This window comes from Mangifera indica, chromosome 1, assembly GCF_011075055.1.
Source record: "Mangifera indica cultivar Alphonso chromosome 1, CATAS_Mindica_2.1, whole genome shotgun sequence".
Classification (NCBI taxonomy): Eukaryota; Viridiplantae; Streptophyta; class Magnoliopsida; order Sapindales; family Anacardiaceae; genus Mangifera; species Mangifera indica.
In genome coordinates, this window is record NC_058137.1 from 21,595,229 (window position 1) to 21,620,666 (window position 25,438).

The 25,438-nt window shown below is 30.4% G+C and overlaps 3 protein-coding genes across 6 annotated transcripts; 1 reads left to right on the plus strand and 2 right to left on the minus strand.

Moving 5' to 3' along the window:
• The first annotated feature begins 864 nt into the window (after positions 1-864).
• LOC123194088 (BTB/POZ domain-containing protein At3g05675) lies at positions 865-19,796 on the plus strand. 3 transcript variants are annotated; one of them, XM_044607253.1, is made up of 3 exons: positions 865-1,081; positions 17,714-17,771; positions 18,153-19,796. In XM_044607253.1, the coding sequence occupies exons 2-3, from the start codon at positions 17,760-17,762 to the stop codon at positions 19,446-19,448; spliced, it is 1,308 nt and encodes a 435-aa protein (XP_044463188.1). In that variant the 5' UTR covers positions 865-1,081; positions 17,714-17,759; the 3' UTR covers positions 19,449-19,796. The 3 variants fall into 3 exon arrangements, with proteins under 3 accessions (XP_044463188.1, XP_044463172.1, XP_044463180.1); XM_044607237.1 differs by lacking the exon at positions 865-1,081 and adding an exon at positions 16,596-16,809 and having other exon boundaries at positions 17,697-17,771; XM_044607245.1 differs by lacking the exon at positions 865-1,081 and adding an exon at positions 16,596-16,809.
• On the minus strand, positions 4,990-6,499 carry LOC123194109 (E3 ubiquitin-protein ligase PUB24-like). The gene has a single exon (XM_044607265.1). It carries the CDS (start codon positions 6,244-6,246, stop codon positions 5,023-5,025), a length of 1,224 nt encoding a protein of 407 aa, XP_044463200.1. The 5' UTR covers positions 6,247-6,499; the 3' UTR covers positions 4,990-5,022.
• A 1,288-nt stretch (positions 19,797-21,084) lies between the features above and the next one.
• LOC123220182 (BEL1-like homeodomain protein 1) lies at positions 21,085-24,858 on the minus strand. 2 transcript variants are annotated; one of them, XM_044642229.1, is made up of 6 exons: positions 24,623-24,858; positions 24,283-24,357; positions 23,014-23,845; positions 22,537-22,910; positions 22,386-22,446; positions 21,085-22,292 (listed from the first exon to the last, which is right to left on the minus strand). In XM_044642229.1, the coding sequence occupies exons 3-6, from the start codon at positions 23,782-23,784 to the stop codon at positions 21,447-21,449; spliced, it is 2,052 nt and encodes a 683-aa protein (XP_044498164.1). In that variant the 5' UTR covers positions 23,785-23,845; positions 24,283-24,357; positions 24,623-24,858; the 3' UTR covers positions 21,085-21,446. The 2 variants fall into 2 exon arrangements, with proteins under 2 accessions (XP_044498164.1, XP_044498172.1); XM_044642237.1 differs by lacking the exons at positions 24,283-24,357; positions 24,623-24,858 and adding an exon at positions 23,990-24,214.
• Between the last annotated feature and the right edge of the window lie 580 nt (positions 24,859-25,438).

The window sequence follows — 25,438 nt, forward strand, 5'->3', positions numbered from 1 at the left end:
ATGCCTAATTTTCTGCAACACTCTTAAACATCAACCTACTATTCTGATAATGGATCTCTTGTAACCATTATTAAAAATACAGCTAGCCTTGATGCATACCAGCGTCGAGAAAAAAAATTTTAACATTAAGCAGACCTTCCCTGACGCTATAAAAGTCTCAACTCAACAACTCGATGACATATTCTTGTTGACTGCATTAGTGTCATCGACACACTCCCAAAGCCATGCAAACGATGGTGTGAGGAGTACGTTGCTCTATTGAATTGATATATTGAAAGTCAAATAATTTCAATCTGATAGTTGTAAAACTTATACCGAATGGGTTTGATGAATGATTTTTTATTCTCAAAAGTAATATAAAATTTGGAAGTCTATAGATTAATCAATATATGAATGATTTTTAGTAAAACTATGTATATTTAACGATGATATATCATTATGTGAGTGATTGATTTTAAATTAAAATATAATAACATATAATCATGTGGTAACATATTATCATTAATACCCATAATAAGTATACATGACAACACTAGATGATTTTATTTGATGAATGTTGTGTGGTTGCCTGTGAGAGCTCCCTAAATATATTAAAAAATAATATTATTAATACCCATATTTTCTCTCTTTGACCTTATTTATTATTAAATTTTTAATTAATAAAATTATTTTTATTAATAATAGATAATAATTTTATATAATAATAATAATAATATATTATTATATAATTAAATAATTTAAATTTTAAAATAAAATAATATTTAAAAACATAAAATTAATATATAAATTAATACCTATTTCTATAAATTAACTCATTTTTCATCTTGGCTTTAAATAGGTGAACTCTTTTGCCTCGATACTTGATGAAAATTTGGACTCGATAACAGAGCCCAAGGCTCGAATTAGTTGAGCCGGATTGTAAATTCCACAGCAATTCTTCGAGTTTAAAAGCCTAGCCCAAATTCTGAGCTCTAAGTTCTGACGAAGAGCCACGAAGAGACATAGGGACAGAACTAAACCTGCTGATGCGAAATCAAAACGAAGTAACTGTTCATCAGCATCAAGATTCGAAAGCGCCAAGGTATTTATTAATTTTTGAGCCATTTTTGTTTTGCACTTTTTATGTTTTATTCGTGAATTTATGTACTTTTTCGAAATCCATAATTAACTGTTTTATTTGTTATTTTTGCTTCAAGTTGAACTTAGTGTTTAGCTCTCAATTTACTGTTCTATCAAGATTAGCAAGTGGGTTTATCTTTATATACCGATTATATGCTGAAAAATATATATATGTGATGTGGGTTTTGTCAAATAATATATGTATCTCAGTAGTTCAGGTTCTTCAGTAGCTTTGTGGAGCCACTGTTTTGGCTAAGTTTGTGTTGCTTTTTGTGTTTTAAGTAATACCCATTTTCTGAAATGTGCATTTAATTCTTTTATATTTTTCGCTTAAACAATATAACTTCTAATCGGTTTTGAACACTTCTCACCTTTAACAACTGTGTCCAAACCAACAAGAAATTTGGTGATAAAAGAAATTGGGGACTTAAGGTTAAGTGTATGAACTTGGTCTATAAAATATAGCTGATGATGTCATTCTTTACTAAAATATACGAATGAATGTTCAATAGAAGCATTTTTGGTAAACGAAGTTTTCGGACGCCCCTAGTGGACAAATGTATGCCGTAAGATTAATTTAAAAAACACGTGAATAAATCTGGTACCGCAAGATTGGTCAACGTCAACTCCCAATGATGCAGATGCTTTGGCAGATACGTGTAAAGTAGGCAATTTATCTGTTTAATTTTTTGGTGGAAGCTCAGCTCTTGAATTGTATTGTAGGAGCTGATGCAGGAATCAGATTGAATTGTGATTTTAATTTTTAATATCGAGGATTTAAAAAATAATAAATAACAAAAATTAATAATATACATTAGTCAACTGCTTAGCTATGTCCTGATCAAATTCAGAAACAGTTGTAGCACACGGTAATCCAACTGTAACGTGTCCCGCCGTCTTTTAGATATCCAACAAAATTAAAGTAAAAAGGCAATTTGGTCGGAAGAATTCTTTTACTTCACCGGTCTATCCATTTATATTTTTGTCGGCGCATGGAGACGCTTCCAGAGCCGTGTAATTTTTGTTGAATTAAATTAAATTTTTAGTTTGAAAAAAAATTATAAACTAAAACGAAATGATTTAATCAATTTAAACCTGAATAAAAAATATCAATTATATTAAACGAATTTTTTATTAATTAGTTTTTTAATCAAATTTTAAAAAATTATTATATTTTATTTATTTCTATTTTTTCTAAAAATATGTTTAATGTTTTATTAATTTTCATTCAATTTTTTAAAAATCAGTTTTAAAAATTAAATAAACCGAAAAACTGATTTTTTTATATTTTTGAACCGGTATCTAAACTTATTTTTTATGTGATTTTCACACTGAAATATGTATAAGACATCCAGCAATTATCCTTTCAACATCTAATTTCATATAATTTAACCGAATTTAATTCATACCAAAAAATCTAAATTTGATTAAAATTCAACACAAAAAATATATATAATCCAGAATTTAATTTTACAGAACAAGTGACATATATTCAACCTATATTATAATACCAATGTTGGACAAATTTAAACAAAAACATGAACATGCCAATATTCTGTAATCTGTAATTTTGTAAAACTTTCATTCCCACGACCCCATTTTGCATTCCCGCACTGCCTGGATGGAGCATTTTCTTTTTCGTTTCATTCACAAGGAGGGGAGGCAATTTTGGAATTTTATTTTTATATATATACGGGTCAACTGTCTTTCAATTTTTCCTACAGTTGTCTTTTTAGCAGTTAAATACATCAGGTTAATTGTCTTTCAACTTTTTCCCCTATTGTCTTTTGACAGACAAATATATCGGATCAAATTGACTTATCATAGATAAACTCAAATCTAATAAAATCAAATTTCATGTTCACTGCATGTACCTGAATTTTTGGTAAAATTATTCCTGATAATCTGATATAATAACAACCTTGATGTTTAAATATAATCTGATTTCCTTGAGGTTTTTGAAACAATAAACATTTATCTTCCTTGATGAATCATTACAAATTACATAGCCAAGCCGCGCAGGAAGGGCCCTTGCTTTCAGGGAAAATTCATCGGCCTTAATAAATATTGTGGGCCTGAGTGGTTCATACTTCATAACTGGATTTACGGGTTCAATTTTGTTTAAATGGAAAGATACTATCAAAAGTAGGGTTAGAGTCACGCCAAACATATTTAAGTTCAAGTTTGAAAATTTAATATTTTCGAACTTAAGTTTTAGGAGTGTTCAGCTAATAAAACTCATAAACTTAAAAAATTCAATACGAGTTAACTAAAATGATATCGATTTAATGAATACGCATAAAACAATATTGTTTTAATATTAAATTGAGTTCAAAACTAGATTCAAGTTCAACTCTTCTTAAATAAGCTAAACTCGAACACCTTTGAAGTGATGTCGAGTTCGAGCTTGACTCTACTAAAACGAATTTAAACTTAAGTTTAGTTTGAATTCAACCCTAACTAAAAGAGAAAATGTATATTTTAAAAAAAAATTATGACCAACTACACTTATGGTCATTCATTTAATTAGATCAAATCATTTTCCTCATCAATTTTCAAGAAGAAAACTATTATTTTAATTCTAGCGTGTCACCATATCAAACATCAATCTTTAATCTTGTATTGACAACATAAATAAATTTTAAAAACTATACATACATGTCAGAAAAAAAAAAAACCATAAGAAATTGAGTTACTTACAAGAAAGAATGTGAAAAATATAATTGGGATGCTTATAGATATATATATCAATTTTGGCTACATTTCTTACCTTTTACTCTCTTCAGGTCAAAATTTGCCAACTTCTTCAGTGATAATTTGAAGAATAAATCGAAATCAGAAATATTGAAGGTAGAAACAATTTAAGGAACCGCACAATTTGCTAAGGTTTGGCTCACTGACACTTGAATACCCTTTAGCTTTCAAAATGATATTTCCATCGACTACTAAAATTTATAAATTTACAAAGATCAAATGATATTTTTGTTATTGCAAAATATATATTATAAAATTAGTATCATTTACACACCTCAAATGCAAACAAATTAGCCTAACCAACATAAAAAAATTTCAATTAAAATTTTATACTTAATTGAAAAATTCTAAACCCTAATCAACACTAGGGACAATGTCAGTCTGAGAGATGCATTTTGGATTGTAAAATTCAACAACAAAACTAAGATAAACTATGTGTATAAAATGTTGGAACCACAACATCTTAGGAAATTGTCTTTTGAAACTAAAGCATGGAAAAATGTTCCGCCTTAATGTTCTATCAAACAAATCTGGCATCAACTCACACCTTGTTTAAAACCTTAATATTTTCATTTATGAGAACTTATACTCAATTCTCAAATATCATTTCATATAAAAGAAAACAAAATTTCTAACCCTTGGTTTCACCATGAAACATAAGCACTTACAATTGTGAAAACTTACTCAATTCTCAAATATTATTTCATATAAAAACAAACAAATCATCTAACCCTTCCTTTCACTATGAAACAGAAAAATAATTAATTCAAACACTTTCAAATATCAATAAAATTATGTACACTTAGAACTCAACATAAGTACATCTAGCATCACTCATCAAATTTTTAATTAGTCAAAGATATATATAACCCTTTTTTTTAGGTTCACAATCATATAACATAAAATAGATATACAATTAATTAATATTTTATCGTAAATATAATAAAACTATACATACACACTTTTAAATTCACAAATTAATACACTTAATGTATTATCAGATGAATGAGTGTTATTTGGATAATTTTGAACTAATGATAAAAGTAACATTCAATCACATGATAACACATTGTATTCATTTATGTACTAAAATATATATATATATAATATTACTCATTTAAATATAATTAGTTAGATTTCACCTTAATTTTATTTGATGAACTCTGTTAATATAGAGCCATTGATACAAGGCGAATCCTTCCATTCTTCATAATGTAATCTCAAAATTTCTCGCGCTTTATCTTTCAAATAAGCCGGGGAATCAGCTTGAAGAACTTTACAAAGCTTCATAACAGCTCCAACTTTGAGCATTTCTTGAAGAACCCAATCGTTCCCACCTGAAAATTTACTAATCGATGATAAAATCAAAATACCTCGATCGTCGCTCGCCGGCGAAACCCTTAGTATCCTCTTTGCCACCACCGCGATGCCTCCTTCGTGGCTCAGGAACTGCGTGCGTCCATCTGCACAGCAACACAAATGAAACAATATGCCTAAAACAAGCTCCGTGATTCGCCTTTCTGGGGCTGTTAATTCAAGCTCCATGAGCTCAAAAACGGCCCCGTATCGCACCATTAAAACCCTATTTCTTCCCCACGGACAGGCGTCTAATAACACTTGTAAAGCTGCTATGATTCCTTGTTGATTTATCCGTTTCCGAAGAACCGAAATAATCTTCTGAAACAACCTCGGCTTCAGCCTCTCCAAAACGCCGGAACGCACTGTTGAAATGACGCTTTTCAGCACGATCAAAGCATGAGATTTGACTACAAAATCATTTTCCATCTCAAGCCCTATAACCCACGTCAGAGCTTCAATGATTTTTTCGATTTCAATCTGTTGAAGATTCGTTTCGCCTGAAGGAATTCGAAAAAAATGAAGAATACTCAACGCTTCTTCTAATCCATCCACTGATTTTCTTTCAAAACATGACTCTAAAAACGCTAAAATGGCTTTTGGCAATCCAGCCTCAGTCATGTACTTTCTGTTTCTTTCATTCTCCACCGCCAGACTTTCCAATTTCCTTAACGTCTGAATTTGATCGAGCTGCGGACGCCAGAGATCATTGATAAGTTTGATGAAGTGGAACTTGTTGAGGGGAGTCTTCGGCGTGGGGATTCGGTCTACGCCGAGGGCGGCATTTTCAGTGCACCAAGCTTGAATCAACCGGCGGAGAGTGTGATTTGGAGTTAAATCAGAGTCTCGTGGCAGAGGCTGTTTGGTGACTGGACACGTCTTGTTTCTGCCTTTGAAAAGCCAATGTTCGATGCTTTCACGGTCGTAGGTGATCCCGGTAATAGCCGTGACGGGGTCCTTCATTATTTGGAGAGAAATAGGGCAAATGAAATACTCAGGAACCTCGATATCTTCCATTGAAACAAAGTGAAGATGAAATCACAAAGAGGGTTTAATAAAATAAATCAAATTTATTTAAAAAAGGTTTTTATTGAGGAGATAATGAAGAATTTGATGGTGGAAATGGGCAAAAAGTTGAAAGTGTGTTAATGGTAAGAGAAAGCGGCCACCGGCTAATTCATGTGTGACGATAAATATAATTTTCTAGGGCATCAAAGTCATTCCAACGGGGGCTTCGGTGGTCAAAGAATTAGAAAAGCTATGAGAATAGGCTTACCCGTATGCAAATCCAAGTTTCACGTAATCGTCGGTTTATCTACGATGCTTTTTATTTGCTTTTTAATCTGGGTAAAAAGAGGAGTTGACTGTACTTACGTTGAGATTCAAAGTTTCAAACAGTACCTTCGCAGGTAGGCAACGCGACGTAGATAAATTTCCCCACCAAGAATGAGTGGTGAAGGTTGAATTTAAGATGCTACATATCGGCCAAATGCATTTGCCACCCGAATTTTGATAAAATCATAATATTTCATCATTTAAATTTAAAAAATTTATTTATCTACTCATTATTGAATTTTGTTAATGAAAATCGTTATTTAGTAAGGTAAGAAGATCATTTTGCCCTGAAAACTTTTAATTTGTTATCCATTACCTGAACCCTTTCGTTTCCATCCCAATCGTCCACCCAACTCCCTCGCCACCACCACTAGCTCCAAGTAAAAGCCTACCATTATCTCCATTATTGCCACCCCTATCAATGACCATGTCATTTTCATCTTTGATAAAATATAAATTATTTTAGATTTATGATATATTCAAATTTATGAATAATACATGAATTTATATTTATCATGGAACTTATATAAAGAAACATAAATAAATATATAATAATGTAAAGATATATATATATTTAAAATATATGTTAATCTATAAAACCATATATTTAAAATATATTTGTTTTGTATATTAATTGTTACATCACTATTAATAATAAAAAATTATCAAAATCTTTATTAATAATATTAGTAATAAAAAATATATTACTAGAGTAATATTTAATTACTTTGAATTAAACACTCTGTTATTACTACTCTAAAAACAAATTAACGATTTGTGTTGTTCATATTTTTAAAGGGCAAGGGATGTGTTATAATTATTGGCTAAAAATTACGCGGTTTATGAAAGCATCCACCTTTGCCTGAAACAATTCTATCTTCTAGACTCATCACAAAATAATGATCTATATCATTGTCCAACAATTTGTACTTATTAAGTAAAATCTACCACAACAAGTCTTGTTATTACAATTGGATATGAATGATACTCAACTAAATCACAGTCATTATAATGTGAAAATTGAGCAATATTATGTATATCTATTTTGTGTAAATAAATATGTATGTACTTATATGTGTCATTATGTGATTAGATGTTAGTTTATTTCTAATTCAAAATCATTCAATCACTTGATAATATATATAAATATGTATCTATTTGTATACTCAAAATAGATACATATAGTTTTATTTGTTAAAATTTGGGGTCAGCTAACATAAATATTATTGATTTAACCTTCTTTATTTATTTCACTCATTTTCTTTTATACTTAACAATAACAAGTAGTATTATATATGTTTATAAATAATGATATGTCATCATATAATTAAACAGTTAAAAATTAAAGATAAACTAATATTTAATCGTATGATGATAAATTATTATTTGTATGTATAATTTTAATAAACAATAATAGGAGAGTCTTTTACCATAAGAGAAATTAATAAAATTTTTATCCAATCAAGTTCATGTGATTAAGCTCAACTCGCCGTTAATTATAATATAAATATAATAGAAATAGGGGATCGATTAACTAAATAAACTAATCTAACGTCGACTTGTTAAAATATTGTTCTTCGAGTATATAAAACAAAACCAAATCTAAAATAATATTTTTTGTCTGCTTAACTTATACTGTGTCAATTAGTTGCCTTATATGAATTAATTGCGCACTATGATAACAGACACTTGTTACTTCAAAGAACTTTTTTGAAAAATTAATTTTAGAAAGGATGTGTCTATATAGTATATAATACAAATTATTGTTTATAAATTGGTAGTGGGTAATACTATATGTATATATTTTAAGAATATAAATATATACATATTTATATATATTATCATATAATTAAATATTACTTTATACTTTAATTTAAAATCATCTAATTACATAATAATACACATCAAATAAATATCTATTTGTATATAAAAAAATATATATATGTATAATTTTATTGTTTTTCTATTTATATTAAAACATATTGTTTGTAAGAAAATTTTGTATATGAGATATTATTTATAATAATTTTAGTTTATCCTTGTTTAGAGAAATTTTTTAGCTAAAATTAGGGAAATTGAAAATTTTACCCACTTCTAAACTTGCCTATATAGATTTATTTAACTTTTTTTTTTTTGGTTAAACATTTATATCATAAAATCTAGTATAAATTTAAATTTTCCCAAAATATAAACCCTTATTAAAAAAAATCAGATCAATTTTAATTTGGGTCCATATACCAAATTAGCTAAATGTAAGTAGCTGTATGCATGAACTATCATTTTCGATTTTGGCCAATTAACTGTTTTCCACCCAAGGTTTGATATAAACCTAATTTCTTACATGCTAATTATAAAAAATTCAAATATTTATCCATTCGTTAAATTTTATTGTTACTGTTAAAGGTAAAATTATTATTTATCAAAACATTTAAAAGACTAAAAATTTATCATAATTCCCCTCTTCAAGTTTAAAAATCTAATAAATTTTTCTCTATTTAAAATTTGAAAAATCAATATTTTTCTTTAAGGTTCTTTTAACCACCATTGTCAGCTACTAAAGATGGTGAAGATGACGTCTTCCTTCCTCCCAATTTCTCTCTCAATCACACTTTATTTTTAACCATTATTAGTTTATGAAGATAAATCATTCATCTCTAAATAAAGATAACATGTTGTCTTTGTTTTTTTTTAACTATCTTGATAAATAATAATTTTATTTTTAATAATAATAATAAAATTTAATAAAAAATAAATATTTAAATTTCCAATAATTAACAAAGAAGACATTAGATTTGTATTAAAACTTGGGTGGGGAATAGTCACATGGCCTTTCAATTTAAAGTAAAGAGTGTGATGCATGCACTGCAAAATTGGTCAAAAATTCAAAAGTGACAGACTCTATGGGGTCAAGTAAATTGGTCAACGCTTGGTTTGCTCAAGTAAAGTCATCACTAACATTATTGGTTCTCATTTTCTCAATTTAATGGCCATCTCCACCATTGCATTCATTCAACTTTCAATCCTACTTACAGCCTTCCATTCTTAGCCCTTATTCAACTTTCATTTTTTAGAAATCTTTGTTTTAAAGTTTTACGTTGCCTTGTATTGTCAAAATCATCATACACGTATCTATCACGCGTATTATTATAAAAATTAAAAGTTTTTTGAAAAACTAAACAAGACGAACAAAAAAAGTAACAATAATATTTTCTTTTTTGTTATGACTAGAAAAATTTATTCAATTTTGTCAAATTGATAAATCTTTTGGAACACAAAGTTAGATCTATAACCTCCAAACTAAGTAAATAAATCAAAACAAAAAATGTATACTATAATGTCAAGAGGATAGCCTAGATCCAACTCATTACATAATCCAGTCAAATTGTTTATTAAGCAACTCAGCCATTCAAAATTGAAAGACACAATTTGCTATAGACTAGGAAAGGGTAAATGAAAACATAAAAACACGTTTGAATGTTTTTGCTCAATTCGTCTCTTTCTTGTGTAACAACTGTATGACGAACAAACAACCTCTGTTAACATTCTTTGCTCATCTAACAGAAACATCGAACATCTGTTAGTCTAAAAATTGAAAAGAAAAACACCTTCATTCTTCACATTCTCCCTCTTGTCTAGCAAGTGATGTATAAACTTGATAGAATAATGAAGTTCTGCCATCCAAAAACAAAGAAACACCATGCATCAATAAAAAATTCCCTCCTCCCATAAGCAACAACCTATACTGTAATTTCCTCAAACACGACACAACAAATCCATAATCATCAAGTCTAATAACTTGTCAAATCAACAAAGAAATTAATTTCTTCCATAATCTAAGTTAATTTCTCAAACAATAAAATAAAAATCCAACAACTCAACAGATAATACAGATTATCTTTTCCATCATATTTGCAGTTAGAAATTTTGTGGTACTGAATGGACACCAATTTAGCTGCTATTTTCTCTCTCACATGATGAATATTAATTTCTATATGTATTGTCCTTCCATGAAAGACAAAATTGGCAACCAAAGAACCTGTATTTACCAATACAGAAAAATGGGTTTTAACTTTTAATAAGAACAAATTGTTTTTAAAAGTCTAATTTTTATCGTTAAAGAGTTTTAATAACAAAAAAAATCATGTAGTTGTCTATCATTATAGTTTTGTTTGTTAAAATTATTAATGACTAGAAAAAAAGTCTTGTAGTCAATATAAATAACATAAGATCATTAAAAATAAAAATAATAATGAATATTTTTGTTATTAAAATAATGTTTTTGGTATTCAAAAATAATAATAATGATGAATATCTTTATTTTTTAACAATATTTGTCAATCACTAAGCATATTATCAATAACAAATATTTCCATTGCTATAAGTAAATTTACTAAGTTACTAAATATAATTTTGATTATAAGTACTTTCGATGTAATAACTATATATTCACCACTCATTAAAAATGTAATAATAATAAATATTTCTATCATAATATCTATTTATCAATCATTAAAATATCGATGAATTTTTGATTTTTATGGTAAAAGGAATATTAGTAACAAAATTTTAATTCTCAAAAAAAGATTATTGATATTGGTTATATACTAAATACAATTATCTTACGGTCATCCATATGATCAATCTAAAGATCATAAAAACTGAAGGAAAAAAAAATGTAGATGTCATATTATGATAATCTTTTTCTATAATCAAAACAAAAAATTTGTTATAATTAACATAAGAATCTATATATTATACATAAACAATACAAATGTTTCATGTTTAACTTGTACATTCAAGTGCTTACAAATTGTAAAAAGAGAGGATATAATTAAAATGTGTTAAATATATAGATCGAATCAACTATGATTCTTTACATTCAAACATATTTCTTTTTTCTCGCACAAACTAATTATTTATAGCAACCTACATCAAAAGTCCTACCGTTAATTATAATATAAATATAATAGAAATAGGGGATCGATTAACTAAATAAAATAATCTAACGTCGACTTGTTTCAATATTGTTCTTCGAGTATATAAAACAAAACCAAATCTAAAATCTGCTTAACTTATACTGTGTCAATTGGTTGCCTTATATGAATTAATTGCGCACTATGATAACAGACTCATTTTTTCAAAGAACTTTTTTGAAAAATTAATTTTAGATAGACGTGTCTATATAGTATATAATACAAATTATTGTTTATAAATTGATAGTAGATAATATTATACATATATATTTTAAGAATATAAATAGATATATATTTATATATATTATCATATCATTAGATATTATTTTATATTTTAATTTAAAATCATATAATTACATAATAATACACATAAAATATATACTTATTTGTATATAAAAAATATATATGTATAATTTTATTGTTTTTCTATTTATATTAAACATTGTTTGTAAGAAAATTTTGTATATGAGATATTATTTATAATAATTTTAGTTTATCCTTGTTTAGAGAAATTTTTTAGCTAAAATTAGAGAAATTGAAAATTTTACCCACTTCTAAACTTGCCTATATAGATTTATTTAACTTTTTTTTTTGGTTAAACATTTATATCATAAAATCTAGTATAAATTTAAATTTTCCCAAAATATAAACCCTTATTAAAAAAAATCAGATCAATTTTAATTTGGGTCTATCTACCAAATTAGCTAAATGTAAGTAGCTGTATGCATGAACTATCATTTTCAATTTGGATTTCTTTTTTTAAAATATCTTGTTTTTTTTTTACCAATTCCCAAGAACTTGTTTTTTTTAAATATCTTGATAAATGATAATTTTATCTTTGATAAGAATAATAAAATTTAATAGAAAAATAAATATTTAAATTTTTAATAATTAACAAAAAAAAAAGAGATTAGGATTGTATTAAAACTTCGGGGCGGGGAGAGGGGGGGTTAAAGTAAAGAGTCTGATGCATGCACTGCAAAATTGGTCAAAAATTCAAAAGTGACAGACTCTATGGGGTCAAGTAAATTGGAGTCAACGCTTGGTTTGCTCAAGTAAAGTCATCACTAACATTATTGGTTCTCATTTCTTCTCAATTTAATGGCCAGCTCCACCATTGCATTCATTCAACTTTCAATCCTACTTACAACCTTCCATTCTTCGCCCTTATTCAACTTTCATTTCTTAGAAATCTTTGTTCTAAAGCTTTACGTTGCCTTGTATTGTCAAAATCACTATACACATATCTATCACGCGTATTATTATAAAAATAAAAGTTTTTTGAAAAATTAAACAAGATGAACGAAGAAAGTAACAATAATATTTTCTTTTTTGTTATGACCAGAAAAACTTATTTGATTTTGTCAAATTGATAAATCTTTTGGGACACAAAAATTAGATCTACAACCTCTAAACTAAGTAAATAAATCAAAACAAAAAAATTTATACTATAATGTCAAGAGGATAGCCTAGATCTAACTCATTACATAACCCCGTCAAATTGTTTATCAAGCAACTCAGCCATTCAAAATTGAAAGACATAATTTGTTATAGGCTAGGAAAGGGTAAATGAAAACATAAAAACACGTTTGAATGCTTTTGCTCAATTCTTCTTTTTCTTGTGTAACAACTGTATGACGAACTAATAGCCTCTGTTAACATTCTTTGCTCATTTAACAGAAACATCAAACATCTGTTAGTCTAAAAATTGAAAAGGAAAACACCTTCATTCTTCACATTCTCCCTCTTGTCTAGCATGTGATGTATAAACTTGATAGAAGAATGAAGTTCTACCATCCAAAAACAAAGAAACACCATACATCAATAAAAAATTCCCTCTTCCCATAAGCAACAACCTATACTGTAATTTCCTCAAACACGACACAACCAAACCATAATCATCAAGTCTAATAACTTCTCAACAAAACATACCAACAAATCAACAAAGAAATTAATTTCTTCCATAATCTAAGTTAATTTCTCAAACAAAAAAATAATAATCCAACAACTCAACAGAGAAACTTATTCCTCCCATAATACAGATTATCTTTTCCAACATATTTGCAGTTAGAAATTTTGTGGGTACATACTGACTAAAAACCAATTTAGCTGCTATTTGCTCTCTCACATGATGAATATTAATTTCTATATGTATTCTCCTTCCATGAAAGACAAAATTGGCAACCAAAGAACCTGTACTTACCAATACAGAAAAATGGGTTTTAACTTTTAATAAGAGCAAATTGTTTTTAAAAGTGTAATTTTTATCGTTAAAGAGTTTTAATATCGAAAAAATTATATAGTTGTCTATCATTATAGTTTTGTTTGTTAAAATTATTAATGACAAGAAAAAAAGTATTTTAATTAATATAAATAACATAAAATCATTAAAAATAAAAATAACAACGAATATTTTTGTCAATAAAACAATGTTTTTGGTCTTTAAAAATAATAATAATGATGAATATTTTTATTGTTTAACAATATTTGCTGATCACTAAGCATAATATCAATAACAAATATTTCTATTGCTATAAATAAATTTATTAAGTCACTAAATATAATTTCGACAATAAGTACTTTCGATGTAATAACCATATATTCACCACTCATTAAAAATGTAATAATGATTAATATTTTTATCATAATATCTATTTATCGGTCATTAAAATATCGATGAATATTTCATTTTTATGGTAAAAGGAATATTAGTAACAAAATTTGGATTCTCGAAAGAAGATTATTGATATTGGTTATGTACTAATTACAATTATTTTATGGTCATCCATATGATCAATCTAAAGATCATAAAAACTAAAGGAAAACAAAAATGTAGATGTCATATTATGATAATCTTTTCTTATAATCAAAACGAAAAACTTGTTATAATTAACATAAGAATCTATGTATTATACATAACCAATACAAATGTTTCATGTTTGACTTGTATCTTCAAGTGCTTATAAATTGTAAAAAGAGAGGATATAATTAAAATGTGTTTAACATATAGATCAAATCAACCATGATTCTTTACATTCAAACATATTTCTTTTTTTGCTCACAAACTAATTATTTGCAACAACCTACATCAAAGGTCCTACCCTTCGATGGAAGTGCTACTCACTTAAACTAAACATACAATTTAAACAACTTAAAATATCCATATATAAAGAAAAATAATGAAAATATCTTTGATATTAATAAAACGCGGAATAAACTCCAAGGTTCATAAAATAAAAAGTTCGATATTCAAAGTAGCATCATCATCAAATAACATCCAAAGTGCGTGTACATAAATGAAATCACTAGGCGTAGCACACAAATCACAAATCATAATAGGAGTCCCCCTCATGCTCTATCTCGGCTGACTATAATTACTTTAACGTCATCACTTTATATTTTGCTTACAAAACAACTAGAAAAGAGAGTGAGTGACAAATTACTCAACAATTAGGAGCATCTATCCTACATAACATTATCAAATTTTTTCCCCTATTCTCTACTTATCTTATATTCCTAATACATCGATTCTCTCATCATCTATGGTTTATTTTTATTCTTCTTTAAATGACAAAGAATATGTTGCATGTATATCATTTATTCTCTTTATCTTCTGTCGTATTTTATTTCACTTTTATATCGATCAGTTTGGATTGAAATTGAGATTTGATACTCTGATCATATAACTACTCTCTTAGGTTATATATAAACTTGTATTGACATCACTTTCTGGACACCCATCTATAGACTTTTTCCTTTTTCTATCAAAAATATTATCACGATTATTAAATTTCACTCACATATCATGTAATATTCGACTAATTTTCTAAACTTTATCTCTCTTAATGTGTAACAACCGGACAATTTGATTTCCAAATGTCAATTGAAGTTTGAAGGCGGTGGATTCTTTACAAGGTGCAATTTCTACGGCCAAATATATCGGCTGGTCCTACAAACTCTTACTTTGAATCCAGGTTTTTTCAAAGTCAACCAGTTTTGTTTGTTTTTGGAACATCAATTCATTAATTTAATTTATATACATCTTTCAACAATACTGTTGGTCACGCGCCGGACAAGAACAAAACATCGAAGAATAAATTGGCTAATAAAAGTTAAAACAAACAGAAGTCTTCAACATTTTTCCAAAATAAAAGAACTCACCACCGCTCACTTCAACAACTAGATAAATGATCTTTCAATAATTAATGCCTAATTTTCTGCAACACTCTTAAACATCAACCTACTATTCTGATAATGGATCTCTTGTAACCATTATTAAAAATACAGCCAGCCTTGATGCATACCAGCGTCGAGAAAAAAATTTTTAACACTAGGGCAGACCTTCCCTGACGCTATAAAAGTCTCAACAACTCGATGACATATTCTTGTTGACTGCATTAGTGTCATGGACAAACTCCCAAAGCCATGCAAACGATGGTGTGAGGAGTACGTTGCTCTATTGAATTGATATATTGAAAGTCAAATAATTTCAATCTGATATTTGTAAAACTTATACCAAATGGGTTTGATGAATGATTTTTTATTCTCAAAAGTAATATAAAATTTTGAAGTCTATAGATTAGTCAATATATGAATTATTTTCAATAAAACTATGTATATTTAGTTTTAATATATCATTATACGAGTGATTGATTTTGAATTAAAATATAATATATAATTATGTGATAACATATTATCATTAACATCTATAATAAGTATATATAATAATACTCAATGATTTTATTTGAAGAATGTTGTGTCGTTGCCTGTGAGAGCTCCCTAAATACATTAAAGAGTAATATTATTAATGCCCATATTTTTTCTCTTCGACCTTATTTATTATTAAATTTTTAATTAATAAAATTATTTATATTAATAATAGATAATAATTTATATAATAATAATATATTATTTTATAATTAAAAAATTAAAAATTAAAAATAAAATAATATTTAGTAACATAAGATTAATATATAAATTAATACCTATTACTATAAATTAACTCATTTTTCATCTTGGCTTTAAATAGGTGAACTTTTTTGCCTCCATACTTGATGAAAATTTGGACTCGATAATAGAACCCAAGGCTCGAATTAGTTGAGCCGGATTGCAAATTCCACAGCAATTCTTCGTGTTTAAAAGCCTAGCCCAAATTCTGAGCTCTAAGTTTTGACAAAGAGCCACGAATAGACATAGGGACAGAACTAAACCCGCTGATGCGAAATCAAAACGAAGTAACTGTTCATCAGCATCAAGATTCGAAAGCGCCAAGGTATTTATTAATTTTTTAGCCATTTTTGTTTTGCACTTTTTATGTTTTATTTGTGAATTTATGTACTTTTTCGAAATCCATAATTAACTGTTTTATTTGTTATTTTTGCTTCAAGTTGAACTTAGTGTTTAGCTCTCAATTTACTATTCTATCAAGATTAGCAAGTGGGTTTATCTTTATACACCGATTATATGCTGAAAAAAATATATATGTGATGTGGGTTTTGTCAAATAATATATGTATCTCAGTAGTTCAGGTTCTTCAGTAGCTTTATGGAGCCACTGTTTTGGCTAAGTTTGTGTTGCTTTTTGTGTTTTAAGTAATACCCATTTTCTGAAATGTGCATTTAATTTTTTTTTTTTTTGTTTGTTTAACCGATTGATGGATTGTCGTGAATTTTATATTTGCTTCACTGTTTCTTTAGAAGAGCTTGCTGTTCCCAGTTAAATGAGTTTTAATTTTTGTTTTCATGCTGTGATATTGAATTAAATTTCATTTAGATAGATATTGATTTTACTTAACATCCTACATCTCTAGCAACAGTAAGCTTGGATTAAGTAGATACATTTTCAGTGTTATATATGCTTGATTGGACTGGAAGTTGTTCAGATTTATCTTGAGAGAGTGCCTTGATTTGAACTTGGGATTTGGAGTAAAACGACTGCGGCAGATTCTTGGTCACCTATGTTTAAAGTGGATGGATGTTTTGATTTTACTATTCATTGGTACCTAGAATGACTGATTTAAGAAACATTGTGGAGCATGCTGAAAGTTGTTTATAATGGCTTTGCATTGTCAAATTTTTAATCGTAGGCTAGTTTCAGTTTGTAATATTTGCAACAATTATATCTTTGTAATTTTCTGCTTATATTTATATGCATTGCCAGTTCTTGTTTATCTATAGGTGCTAAAATGCGTGAAAGATATACTTTCTAGAGCTCCTTGCTTAAATGGAATCTGTTGTAAGTTCTCTGGCTCGCACTCATAATCATTTTTACTGTTGTTTACACTGATTGAACATAGGGCTACTGAATTTTTTTTCTTCAGTTTATAGTTTGCATAATGGGTACTTTGTGGTGGCACTCTTACTAAACACACCAATTTCATTCATATTGTTAACTGGATTTGGCATACAAATAGTTATTATGCCAAATATGATTTTCAAGAGAGGCCTAGCTTGTTCATTTATTATGCGAGTTCTTAAATCAAGCTTCACTAGCTAAGCCATGCTATATATTATGATTGTTTTTTTTTTTTTTTGTCTCTCAGCTATAGCAAATCACATTGGGTTTTTTCTTTTCTTCCTGTCCCCAACTTTCCTCATATACATTGCCTGCTTTCAGGATACTGAATCTAAGGCTCCAAGTCAGATAGGTGACCGATCAACCAGTGATGTTGTTGTAAGGCTACGAACACAGGAAGGCCGAGATGAATGGTTATATTGTCACTCTCACATCCTTGTGGATAAGTGCAAATATTTTGCTGACCGTCTTTCAGAGAATTGGCCAACATGCCAGATCCTTGACTCACGCAACTGTGTGGAAGTTTACTGCCAAGAGTCAGACTTTGATCACCATGTCAATGTTCTACGTCTTCTCTATGTTGTTACTGATGGCTCAGTGGATGATATGTGGCAGGGTGTGAGGAATGCTGTTGGCATACTTCAGGTGGCTGCTGAGCTTGAATGCCCACAAATTGTTGCTGCTTGTGTTAACTACTTGGAAGCAGTTCCTTGGGAAGAGGGTGAGGAGGAGGAAATTCTAAGAATAATACCAAGCATGGGATCACAAGCTGAGCCTGTTCTTGCCCGTCTGCAGCCGGTCAATCCATCTGCTATCAGGGGGCTATTTTTGTCAGCCATTCGGTTTGCCACATCATCACCTCTTTCCCACTTGAATGACCTAAAATCAGCTGCCCAAGAGCAGCTTGAATACATGATCACTGAAGATGATGATGGCCCTATATTAACAGCTGATGATGAGATAAAATCTGAGGTAAAAGAATGTGTAAAAATTCTATTTGGTAGGTTTGGAAACCTATTAGAAGCCATATTACGTGAGCACAGAGAATCTAATTCTGAAGAAGAGAAACTGCAATTGTTAAAATCCTATCTTTTAGATCTATTGTGGGCTTGTCAGATATTGACTAAGATGGAAATTATGAGGGAATTCGTGAGCAGTTGGGTGGATATATCAGATAAGGTAGTTAAGGTGGTTCAGCAAGAAAGTTCAACAGCTGAAATGATCGAGACAAAATATAAGGTGATTGAGGTGGCATCCAAAGTCCTTGAAACAATAGGATATGGCAGTGTCATTCTGCCAACTGCTAAAAGGCTTCACATGTTAAAGGTGTGGCTTCCATTTGTGAGGGTTACAAAACCTCTGGTCGATTCTGTAACTGCCAGTGGCGAGGATACTGTGGAATTTAAAGTTGATGGTGAACTTTGGCAGTCCTTGGAATCCACATTTGTTTCAATAATTCTTGCTTTACCTTCCGCTGACCAGGCTGAGATTTTGTCTGAATGGCTGGAAAATGAACATGTAAAGTATCCAGACTTGACCGAGGCATTCGAGGTCTGGTGTTATCGTTCCAAAGTTGCCAAGAGAAGACTAGCATTATGTGGAGGAAGCCTGGTATGACCAACAACACTGTTGACTTTTTTCAGCATTTTATTAGGCAATGATTCAGGAACCTCTTGCTAAGTCAAGCATTGAGAACTCAACCTTTTTTTTTTTTGTTCATACTGCATATAGTTGAGGGGATTTCCTAGAAGGGAAAAGTGTCCAAACTGAGATTCTCTAGAATTTGATGGCCCTCTGAGCTCTTTTTTCAATAACTGATAGTTATAGCTTCAACATTCAGCCTCTAGGTCTGTACATCATGTGATGATAATTCTTTCTTAATTTGTAAAACTTGTAATTCTCAAGAAGTTTGATTTCAGTGAAGCTGTATAATTTCATATGGATCATGCTGTTCCTTTGATACAATTCATGTTCAAATTTTTTTCTGCTGAATGGTGAAGTTTTAGATTGTGTTCTTTTTGTGATGACCAAATTGATCGAAATCAGAAAGGGTCTTGTTTTATAGGCAAGAATTTATATGATTATAACCAATATTATTATAATAATAATAAATTTTACCAAAAATTAATAAAATTAAAAAGAATGGAGATGACACTGTCCTTGCCAGTGAAGAAATTTACAAAATTATATGATAGAAAAAATAAATAAACAGACAATTATTAATTTATAGTATTATGATAGTCTTTCAACAACTGTGTCAATTATTTATGGATTCCTCTCCTGTTTTTGCTGACTTTAAATTTCATTTGCTATTTTCAATCTACTAAGTGGGGTCTTTTACAACAAACTTAGATAAATACATGAGAAATTTGACATATTCTAGACTGAAATAGTAAAAGCATGTAATATTATGATTAATAAAAGACCAAAGATTGATACATTTCAATGAGGAGAATAATAACTCAAATGTGTTTTGATGACATCTTACTTACATGTATAGATATGTAATTTGGCCTGTGAAATCAGGTCTTAGACCCACCTCTCTCCAAACAGAGAAGAGATTCTCTGATAAAAATGAGGATGAAAATAGAGATGGGAATTGCTAAATCTTTGTAATCAAAGACAAGGATAAATAATATCTCTGACTCGTCCCTTTCCCGAACTCGTCCCTTCTACGTATTCCCTAAATCTTTACATATAGAATTACCCTTAAAAATTTTGAATTATTACAAATATGTTTTAATCTCTAATAAATATTTTGTTATTTTTTCAGTGAGAATGAGAGAAAAAAGTGTGGGAATTTTTTCCCACGGGGAGGGAACAGAGATTCTTTGTTATTCTTGTATCGAATACAAGGTGCAGATGGAGATTAAGGTATTCAACCCTTGAGCGTCACATTGTCATCTCGATACATACACAGATGGAAGGGAAAATTATATAAATATGTACATATAAAAAACTTAAGAGTAATGTTATATATACACATTTTTTTAATACATAAATAGATACACACATAATATATCACCATATATCTTATTTTATTCTTAATTCAAACTCACTCAATCACGTAATAACACATTATGTGTATACCCATCTATATACTCAAAAAGTATACACACTACTGAAAACTAGGCCTTGTTGCATTCTTTTATGGCTAGCCTATGGTTTGGACTCTAATAATTTTCTAGAAATAAAACGCATGTCTGAACTAGCAGTACTTCAATGTTTTAACAGAAAATGAAGCATATCATAATTTGTTCCCGCAAATTGTTTTTTTTTTTATTGAAAGAAATACAAGATAAAAATTAACCCCATAAATAATCACAATAACTATATATATTGGTATTAACCCATATAACTAATTCTTATATCAATCCCATCTATCCATCTTCAAAACTTACAAAATTAATATACAATCCTCAATCCATATGCTCAAATCCTAAGCTATCTACGAACGCAAATGGTTCTATGCAAAGTATAAACCTATACTACGTAAATTTTCATCTTCTTCTTAATTCCTTTACACTACCATTGCATTCTCTTGTTCCCAAAATGCTACAGGGAACAGCAAGATATAGTGAAAAGATACCACTTCCTGAAAGCTATAGCTCTTTTTCAAGCCACAAAGTCGTGCAACAATTGAGCTGCAAACCTTTTTCTGTTCTGATGAATATTTATGCTCTCATATGCAGCTGAAGAGTGAGGTGTTGGTGGGTTTACGACGAACTCGCCTGCCTCATTGGCTAATTCTACTCTTCTCCCCAGTGGAATGTTTTGGTTGGGGAGAAAAGTCTGGTGTGTTGCTGACAATGACAGGTTTTCACAATGTGGGAGGCCAAGAGTGAGGGAAACTCCATTGCCTGAAAACCTTGGCGTGAATTGTTCTGTATCAAATCTTCCAATTTCTTCGATTGGGTACTGCCCGAATCCTTGGATGAAGTTCATCTGGTTCCCCATGAATGAGTAACCATCTCTGCTCTGTCTATCACTGTCAAATTTCAATAAAACTTGCTCGTTGTTTGTGTGATTAACAGGCTTTATATCCATATTTATAGATGGAACACTGCTCGGAGACTGCATAATCTCGTTGCTTCGCAGTTTCTTTGGACTTCCTTGAGTGAAACCTTCGAGTTCCGATGAACCAATGAGGGAAAATCCTGATTGGTTTCGAGCAGTTGCTCCCATTGGAGAGGTTGAAACTGTGGACATTTGAATGACAGAGTGAGAATTCTGGTTTGAGGAGATTTCTTTGTTGGATTTGAAGGCTTTTCTTCGGCTCTCGGATGCAGGACTTTTGTCTTGTGGAGCAGTGGACTTTGAAGCGGAATCTTCATTGTGATCACTTTTGCTTGTTTTCTCCTCAGATCCATTCTGTTCATTCTCTTTGATTTCCTCCAAATACATCTCTTCAACCATCGGTTTCCACAGTCGAACTCGAGCATTGATGAACCAATTCGAAACCTGCATTTTCACAAAACATGAACTCAAATTCCTGAAATAACTCAATATTACTCCATTCAATACTCAAAATTTTTCAACCTGAACAACATTTACCTGGCTCCTGGTAAGCCCTGTTTGCTTGGCGAGCATCTGCTTATCCGAATCTTTCGGGTAACTATATAAGCAAAAACACAAAAGGCTAGTTAGATCAAATTGTTAGAATCGGGAACGAGAGAAGATTAAGATTACTTGTGTAAGCACTTACGGATGAAGAAAGTGTTCGAATAGCCAAGCGCGAAGAACTGAAACTGATCTTTCGGGCAGGCCTCTCTGGGGTCTCCAAGCATTGTGCTGGATCATTCCCAATTGTTGAAGAGCTCGTTGCTGTCGAAGATGGTGGTCGACGAACTTCAGCCTTGAGCCTTCCAGTTTTCCTCCGAGGCAATCTTCTTCACCCAACATCTTATTTGCCGCTCTAATTTGCCCTGTAATTGCATCTTTCAAGCACCTAAATTGCTTGGAAATTGTCTTCAACGCAAGAGCTGTGTATGTTCTTGCTGACCCAATTCCTGCTGCTTGTTCAAATGAAGATATCACTATCTGCATCTGGTGATGGTAGTGCCGGTACCGCTGTTCCACCTTCAATCCAAAAAGAAAAATCAAACCCCAAAATACTTCAAATTCCATTAAAATTACAAATGAACTTCAAAGGTTACTTAAAGGGATACATATATGAGCATACCTCATCAAACATATTAATAAGTTTAGCTTTCCTCATCTGAATTTCTTGTCTCTCGGCGGTTGTTATCTCGGAGGCTTTCTTCCCGGAGGTCTCTGCACCATCTCCCGACGCCGCGGCCGATGATTCTCCGATCACCTTACTAGTATTTCCATTACTGTATCCATTTCCCTTCTTTGAAAATTCATTTTTATTGTTGATCCCGCTGTTATTTACATTAACAACTTCATCAAGAAGTTCTTGAGCGGCCTTCAAGTACTTAGAGCTCAGAAACACGCTCTGAATACCCGAAACTCCATTGGTGACACCCGAACCGGAAGACGCCGACCCACCGGAGACCCTCATGTCTTCACCTGAGACCGCCTGGGCTTGGCCGTAACCTGCCTGCTGCTGCGGCGAGAGGCTCAGGGAGAGCCCTTGCTTGGCGCGTGCGGTTTCACGCGTTTGCTGGGTAGGGTAATTGGGGTTGTTGTAGAAGTTGTAATGAAAGCGTGGCAGGAGGCCATGCAGAGAGGTGATGTTTTCGTCGGGAGAAGTGGTGGGGATGCCAACGAAGTGGGAAGCGTTGGGAGGAGGCGCCTGCTCCGGCGCGTGGGCCGAGTTGAGGAAAATGAGATTGTTGTGCGGAGGTTGCTGCGGTGGCGCAGTAGTGGCGTCAGAGAATTGTTGTTGCTGGTGGTGATGAACGTAAGTTGTTGGATTCATGAGAACAAGAGTTTGAAGGCCATCTGGCGCTTGAAGCTCAGTTGGATTCCCATGAAAGAAAGTCGCCATAATCAAATCTTCTTCTTCTTCTTCAAAATATATCTAATAAACTGAGTTTATTTTCACTGAACTGATGAAATCCAATTGAAAAAGAAAAGACACAACGTCAGTTTTCACTTTCATCACTTCTACAAAACATGCATCGACATATAACATCATAACATTGAATTGATATAAACATATATATATATAAATGGATGGATTTTAGTTTTACCTAATTGTTATTGTGTTGTTGTACCGTGGAGATATGAATCAATCAATCCATTCGATGATGTAATGAAGTGTTGAGAGTAAGAATGATTTCAGTGAAGAAGAAGAAGAAGAAGAAGGTTTGAGTTTGAAGAGTCCATTAAATTTTACTAGAAGAAGATGAAGAAGAGAGAAGGAGAAAAGGGAGAATAAAAACGAAGCAAATTTGCTTATATAGATGAAATGAAAGTACAGAGAGAGAATTGAATTGATTATAGTATTTGTTAATAATAAAAATAATATTTATATAAAGTTTACCTGAAGAAGAGATGGAAATCTGAGTGTACACGTGCTTCATGATCATCATCGTCGTCATCATCATCTGAACTTCTACTGCAAAAGAGAGAAAGATGGAATTTTTCTTACAATGACCTAAAAACGAAATGAACCCATAAAAGATTGTCTCTTTTATATATCAAATTCTTTAGGGAAACAGAAAAAGAAAGTGAAAGAGAAAGAGATATGTATGGTTTCACACATAGAAAACAATCAAAGAAACCTAACTACAAGTGATCTGCCTATGATTGTTTTTTTTATTGTTATTAATAATAATATTATGATGCCGGTGTTTTTGCAGAGGAAGATCAAGAAGTAGTACTTTGAGATAGAGGAAAACTAGGCCATTGTCAGAGCTCAAAATCAATATATCTCTGCTAAGGGAAGAAAGAAATAAGGAGAGAGATGGAGTTAAAAAGGCTGAGAAAAAGATGCCCATCTTTATTCCTTCATTATCCACATATATTTTTTTTTAAATTTTATTTCATTGAAGAAATTAAATTCTTTACATAACATGTGAATTAATAGTGATAATTAACAAGTTGTTGATTATTATCACACTACTTATTTTTCTGAATTTCTCTTTTATGACTAGCTTTAGAGTGAAGTGCCTGCGGACAGATCAAAACAAGAGGGAAAGAAAGAACTTGTGTGATTTGATTTGACTCCCCCTTTCCATATCATTTGATTTGAGCAACAAAGAACTTGAAGGAAAGATACAGAAAGAGAGGTAGAAAATATATAAATAGGCCTGGTCAAGTATAAAAGAGTAAAGGGTTAAATCTTTTATGATAATATTTTAACATTAAATTTTTTATCAGATTTATCTGAATAAATAATTTAACTCAAATAAGATTATTTTTATTATTAAATAAAATTTCTTTGTTAGTTATATATATATATGAAGAGCTGAAAAATGAGGAAAAGTCTCCTTCCACCAGAGTTTCCTTAGTGATTAATCAAATAAAAAAACAAAAAATTTGATAAAAAGGAAGAAGAGATGATGATGATTAAGATTATAGGGTACCGGAGTTTTTCTTAGTGATTAATCAAATAAGAAAACAAAAAATTTGGTGAAAAGGAAGAAGAGATGATGATGATTAAGATAATAGGGTTTGGGGGTTCCTAGTTATTTAAT

Coding starts and splice junctions, on each gene's coding strand:
- LOC123220182 (XM_044642229.1), bottom strand. CDS start 23,784: ATGGCGACTTTCTTTCATGGGAATCCAACTGAGCTTCAAGCGCCAGAT. Junction 22,911..23,013: donor TTATTAATATGTTTGATGAG/GTATGCTCATAT, acceptor TTTGGATTGAAG/GTGGAACAGCGGTACCGGCA. Junction 22,447..22,536: donor TTCGAACACTTTCTTCATCC/GTAAGTGCTTAC, acceptor TTGCTTATATAG/TTACCCGAAAGATTCGGATA.
- LOC123194109 (XM_044607265.1), bottom strand. CDS start 6,246: ATGGAAGATATCGAGGTTCCTGAGTATTTCATTTGCCCTATTTCTCTC.